The sequence below is a fragment of the Amblyomma mixtum genome, chromosome 5 (genome assembly GCF_055824585.1).
Source record: "Amblyomma mixtum isolate Tamu chromosome 5, ASM5582458v1, whole genome shotgun sequence".
Lineage (NCBI taxonomy): Eukaryota > Metazoa > Arthropoda > Arachnida > Ixodida > Ixodidae > Amblyomma > Amblyomma mixtum.
Window position 1 is genome coordinate 150,798,387 of NC_143016.1, and position 6,000 is coordinate 150,804,386.

The 6,000-nt window shown below is 46.7% G+C and overlaps 1 protein-coding gene across 3 annotated transcripts in view; it reads left to right on the top strand.

Annotated features, from left to right (window-relative positions):
- The window catches only part of LOC149344148 (uncharacterized), a 44,294-nt gene extending 38,633 nt beyond the window's left edge, over positions 1 to 5,661 (top strand). For 2 of the 3 annotated variants that reach the window (XM_089542561.1, XM_089542560.1), the window contains exon 5: positions 4,601 to 5,661. In XM_089542561.1, the coding sequence (XP_089398687.1) occupies positions 4,601 to 4,826 (226 nt within the window). In that variant the 3' untranslated portion in view covers positions 4,827 to 5,661. The remainder of the gene's footprint in view (positions 1 to 4,600) is intronic. The other variant, XM_089542562.1, reaches the window with a different exon arrangement.
- The last annotated feature ends 339 nt before the right edge of the window (positions 5,662 to 6,000 follow it).

A 6,000-nucleotide genomic window follows, 5' to 3' on the forward strand; every position in this document is an offset into this window, starting at 1 on the left:
GTCATTTCTGCCGAGCAAGATTTTGCCACCAGCAAAAAATTAATTTCTCATTTTTTGTGCCAGTGTGCATCTTCAAAACAACGCTTTTCGACGATCTCTCCTGTGTTTACCTGAAAAATCCTTGCATTTATATCGCAAAATTTGAATCCGCTGTGACACTTTGTACGACATTCAGCAGTAAATAATTTCTCATTTTTTGTGGCAGTGTGCATCTCCAAAACAGAAAGCTTTTCGACGATTCCTCATGTGTTTACGTGACAAATCCTTGCACTTTATATAGTAAGATTTGGATCCGCTGTGAAACATCGCACGACATTTTGCGCATTTATTTAAATTTTTACTTCCTGGTATTTTGCGCTTGAAAACTAACAAATTTTATTCTTTGAGGTATGGATGTACTATCAAGGCGAAAAAATATTCTGCTTTCTTTGGGGAAAAAATGGCTCCTGAAAGGGATAGATTTTAATGCCTGAGTTGCTGCCAATTCCATCAATATTCATTTCCAGATTGCTGTGCCGTTAAATTTGACAAATCTACGAGCTTTAACTCCTGAATCAATAGCAAGAGCTGGCCCTAGATTCCTCATGCCCCGGTGTCACAATCCGACAATCACAATCCCGCCTCGGTGTCACAATCCCGCAGCTTACCTCAGGACGTCGCTCCGTGGAATGTACGTTTCGAGCTGGCCATATTTATGACCTAGTATTAAGCCATAGCGCAGGCGTTCCGGTATTGGCCGCAATGTTGGCCGTGAGTGAGGAATCTCGGATTGGTCAACTGGCGTGGCGGAACTGTGTGGTGAAATGGCGGTGGCATGAGACGGCTGCCAGAACTTAGGCGCATTGCGGAGCGCCGTTGCTTGAAGAGGTGGCGCACTAGATGTGGCCTACTCTTGCAGCTCTGGGAGCTGGGAGAGGAAAGCGCGAGCCACTTCCGTCCCGACTATTTGGAGAAAACTCCGCTGAAGGCGTAACTCCGTGCACCATCCATTGCGAACGTAACTGAAGGAGAAGTTGGCGCTAGCGTCTGTAGTAAATAACAAGATCTAACCTCAAGAAGGTTCCGAATGAAGAAATGGTCGCGCGCTATCTCTCTCAGTCTTCATCCTTTTTGAATTTCTAACTCGCGAGGCCGTTGCAACCGCCACGCATACTTTGCGTGTTTCGCGAACTCCGTCGGTCGCGTCATCTCGAGCACTATCGCCTGCTTTGAGGCGACGGTCACAGACACTTTGGCGCCGTATTCCTTCATGTGTTAATGATGCCGGTGCTGCGGCAACTACGGTGGCGTTTTTTTGGGAGGGGAGGCGGGGGGAAGGAGGGGGGGGGGGGGGGGCGGGAGGGGGGGGGGGGGGGGGCTAGTGACCTGCGGAACTGCGAAGAGTGGAGCTAGACCCGCGCGGATAAGACGGGAGCCTACCTGCGCTCGCTTTTTAGGGAGCCACCGATCATTTCGGTACCGTGGATCATGAAATAAGTTTTAGTCATTACTGTAAACGCAGCAGTCACCGGGTTTTGTCCGCAAAGAGTCGGCACATCGTACGGACTGATTATGCCACTGTATGTTAACTGAATTTTATTAGTGTCGCATATATCAACATGGAAGGCCATTGCATAATAGTGGCTTGCTTTCACGCGTTTACATAACTACTAAACAATTTTTTTTGCAATTATCATGGATTGTAAGGTACATCGAGCGTGCATTAAATTGCATGCACTCTCTCTGCACGAATTGATTCATTTGTATTGCGTGAACAACATGCAGGAATTCACGAACGTGTATTGCGCGAATGATGCACGAAATTATGTATGTCAGCTGCGCCGCTTTAGATAAACTTCACGCGTCCGGTGCCTCGACATGCATTATCGGCATTTGCGCAGAATGCTGTAAGGTAGAAATATAGTGTATTTTTAGAAATATCTCTTTGAGGCAGAAAGTAACGGGAAGAATAGATGTCTCAATAAAGCCATGAAAAACAGTTCGTTGGAGGTCCTTAGATATCTCTTAAGTGCGGGAAGGCGAAAGCCGTTCGCGACTCATTGCACGGATTTGAATTTGCCGCGCTTGTATTCATTTCAAGACAGAGGAGTGAAGCGTGGCGGAAGGCAGCGGTGACGTCACGCTGGTCATGCGCAGCGCGTCAGTAGTTGTTGCTTAGCGGCGGACCACACTGCTTCGATGTCCTTTCGTCTGATGTGATGTCATCATCCAGTTTTGGTCGTTTTTGAGCAATTTTTACTCAAATTATACATCTTTCGGTGATCTTAAGTACTAATTACGCTAATTACACATTTTTCAATCTAATTTGACACATATCCGGCGTGTTTTCGGCCCCAAAGCGATAATTTTCACAATGCTGTCACGACTTCCGGTGGATGTTATGTCACACCGTTACCTTCGCTATATCGGCGCATTTCGTTGTTGTTATTTCGCTATAATTTGCTATAATTAATTAAGTATTCGCTCTACAGTCATCAAACTTGCAGTCGGGTTACATTTTGTCCCTCTATCTCATGCTACCATTCGTTTTATTCAATCCTTATTAGTTGCCGCGTTATTCGTGGAAAACAGCGTTACACCGGCCGTGACCTCGGCCAGGAGTATGAGCCATAAAAAGCTTTCGCCTTAAAATGCGTTCTCTGTTCTCCATACATTGGCCGGGCACTGCGGTTGCCTTATTGACCAGCAGCGCAACCAATTTTAACATGCCACAACATCAAAGAAAGGGTGTGCTTAGGGGTGTACCCAAGCAAAGCGCGGCGCGCGGCTGCGCGCAGCAGATGGACGGTGATACATCCGCCTACCTCCTCTAGCGAGTTCGATTTTGAACCAGTCCGCGCGTGAAGCAGATGCATTGCGGATACCCCCCGCGACCGCGTGTTTCGCTCGTCTGTTGTCTTGGAAATAGTTCGTACGCCATTCGCTATGAAGCTAACTGGAAGAGGTTGGCGCTACCGTCTGTAATTCGTGGTCCTGGAAGGTATAGGAAGTCCCCCCTGGGCTGGGGCCTGCGCCGGAAAGAGTTCATGTCTCCGAATTGAAACGCAGAGCACTCCAGGCCGCTGAAGGAAGCCATTAAAGATATCGCATCATACCCTAAGGGCGGAACTTCAGTCTCGTCCTATTCTTTTCTTTAACAGGTTGGCACTTAACCCGCGAACGGATTGCACCGATTAATGATGAATCTCGCCGTTAAAGGGTTGGTGGTAGATTCCACCACGCTCCACCGGCCGCTGTTCATACGGTTAGGCGTGCTCGAAGCGCAATGGCAGATACTCCGTATGCGTAGGTGTAACGTTAAGAGATCGGAAGAGAGCGGAGTGGGTGAGGGAACAAACATGGGTTAATGACATCTTAGTTGAAATCAAGATGAAGAAATGGGCTTGGGCAAGGCATGTAATGCGAAGGCAAGATAACCGCTGGTTCTTAAGGGTAACGGAGTGGATTCCAAGAGAAAGCAAACGTAGCAGGGGACGGCAGAAAGTTTGGTGGGCGGATGAGATTAAGAGTTTGCGGGGATACAGTGGCAGCAACTGACAAAGGACAGGGTTAACTGGAGAGACATGGGACAGGCCTTTGTCCTGCAGTGGGTGTAGTCAGGCTGATGATGATGATGATGATAATGGTGATGATGATGTATGCGCCTCGTTGATCTGCCTGGCATGCGTGGGGTGGCGCGGCAGAGGTGTTCGGTTCGTAGCTGAGATGTCCCATTTTTCTTTTCGGTTCCCGGCGGTGAACTGCGAGGATGGTTGCCTCGATGCAACATTTTTGAGGAACGAGCTACGAGCATGTCGAGCTGCAAAACAGTAGCGGATTCTCTGTGGACGCTGCACTTTAATATAAATGTCCAAAGCGAGAGAGAGCATGAAAATTGCTGCGACACGTAAGCATTCAATAACAAATCAAGGATCGCCGCCGCGGTGGCTCAGTGGTTATGGTGCTCGGCTGCTGACCCGAAAGACGCGGGTTCGATCCCGGCCGCGGCGGTTGAATGTGCGATGTCAGTGTACGTTAAAGAACCCCAGGTGGTCGAAATTTCCGGAGCCCTCCACTACGGCGTCTCTCATAGCCTTAGTCGCTTTGGGAGGTTAAACCCCATAAACCAAACTAAACAAATCAAGGATCGCGGCTACGAGTTCTGGAACTGCAAACACATTTTTGCTTTATCGCACGAGCGCCATAGAGCAAACGCCATACAGCATACAGCAAACGAGCACCTTTGCAGGAAATCTGATCACGTATCAGCAAAGCTGGGACGATTCGGGCCTGCTTCGCAAAGAGAACACGTGGATTAACGAACCATATGAAGAGCACGGGATCCGTCTATACTGCGAACAGTTTCTTAACGGGGAAAAGTTGCCTACAGTATAAACATCCTATAGTAAAAATTACAGGAGTCCTTGTGTCAGGAAGACGCGTGTTGTGTTCCAGTGAATTCCCAGAAAACATGCAGCCTAGGCCATTATGCTATTTCGAAAACATGCCCAGAAATTTCTTGTTGAGAGTTCTGAGCGAAGATGCCAATTTTATTCAGGCTCCTCATTGGCCACTGATGTTATGCACAAATTTATTGAGCTTTTGCTCTCCTCCGTTACAGAATGAAGACTGCATTGCGCACGTGCGTCCAAGAAGCACGGAACAAGGCGGAAGAGTGTGCAGGGGTCGACATCCAGCCAGCTCTAAAGTTCGTCGACGCCTACTATACTAAGGTGTATTCACTCTATACCGGCAACAAAGCTGCGCAAGCTGGCTCCAGCTTTTCTGCCATCTTGTCCATCGTCGTGGCCTTGACTTTTTCCTCCAGACTAGCCCTGACTGTTTAGCTCCTGCAGTGACCGCTTTAAAAGCAGTCGTGCTTCAATGCGCATGGGCATGGCTCTGTGGGCCGCAGGTCTTTGAAGGACGAACTGCGCAGTAGATCCATTCAAAGAACATCATCCATGTTTGTTCATCATTCAATTTGAGTGCAATAATCTTGACTGTACATTCCTAACAAGTGACGAAAATTCAAACAATCGAAAGTTACTGACAACAAAATTCATGCGCAATTTTCAGTATTTGTTAACGGAGGGTATAATGACGGCAAAAACCTTTCCGGAAAATGCTGTTAAGAGTCATTTTTCGTCCATAATTCGGATTATGCAGCAGGTCTGGTCAATTCTGAACGCCATGCATTGATGTTTCCTACAAAGACATTACGTGGAGTCCTTCCAAATCAGGAGATGCTGCAATTAATAACAACGATATGTCATTAAATCTTTGCTCAGTTACAATTCTTGGAACAAAGCTCTACAAGCACGCAGCAAGCGACCAAGATCTCCAAAAATATGCGACGCCAGTGGCCGTCAATAACAGTAATCTGCATTGCTCGTGGCGTTCCTGTTCAAATGTATGCATTCATGCCCATACCCTTTGACTTCTGTACACACCTCTCTGACACTGTTCTCGGCATTTTACCCGCTTTGCCGGGCAAAAACAGCAAGATTGACAAGAACGTAAAGTGCAATGACAGGCGGGATCGCTGACTACTAGTTGACGTTTTTTTATTTTACTTATGTATGATATTGCGGTAGTTAAGTGTCGTTTACTACTGCATTGTTGTAGCAGGTATCCAAATGTTATATCTTAGCAAAATAAAAAAGTGAGCTGTTCTTGTTATTCGTGGTTGTCTCTCGTTTTCATCGCACAAGAGGACGAATTATTTTTTACACTGCTCATTGTTGGTGTCATAGATATCATTTTTTCCGTTCTCTTAATAGCTGAAGCTTGAATTTAAAACTAGGCCGCTAGGCGCGTATTTTATTGTAGATTCCGCTGGTAATTGTTGAGCCTCATAATAACAATAGTAATAACAATATTACTTATTATTATTATAACGGTTTTATTTTGTCAAATTTCTCACAAAGCATAGTCGAACGACTTAAGCACTGTTGTGCTAATCTGCGGCACCACCACCTTGTATAATGCACCTATTCTTGTGATACCTTCCGTGGAGCT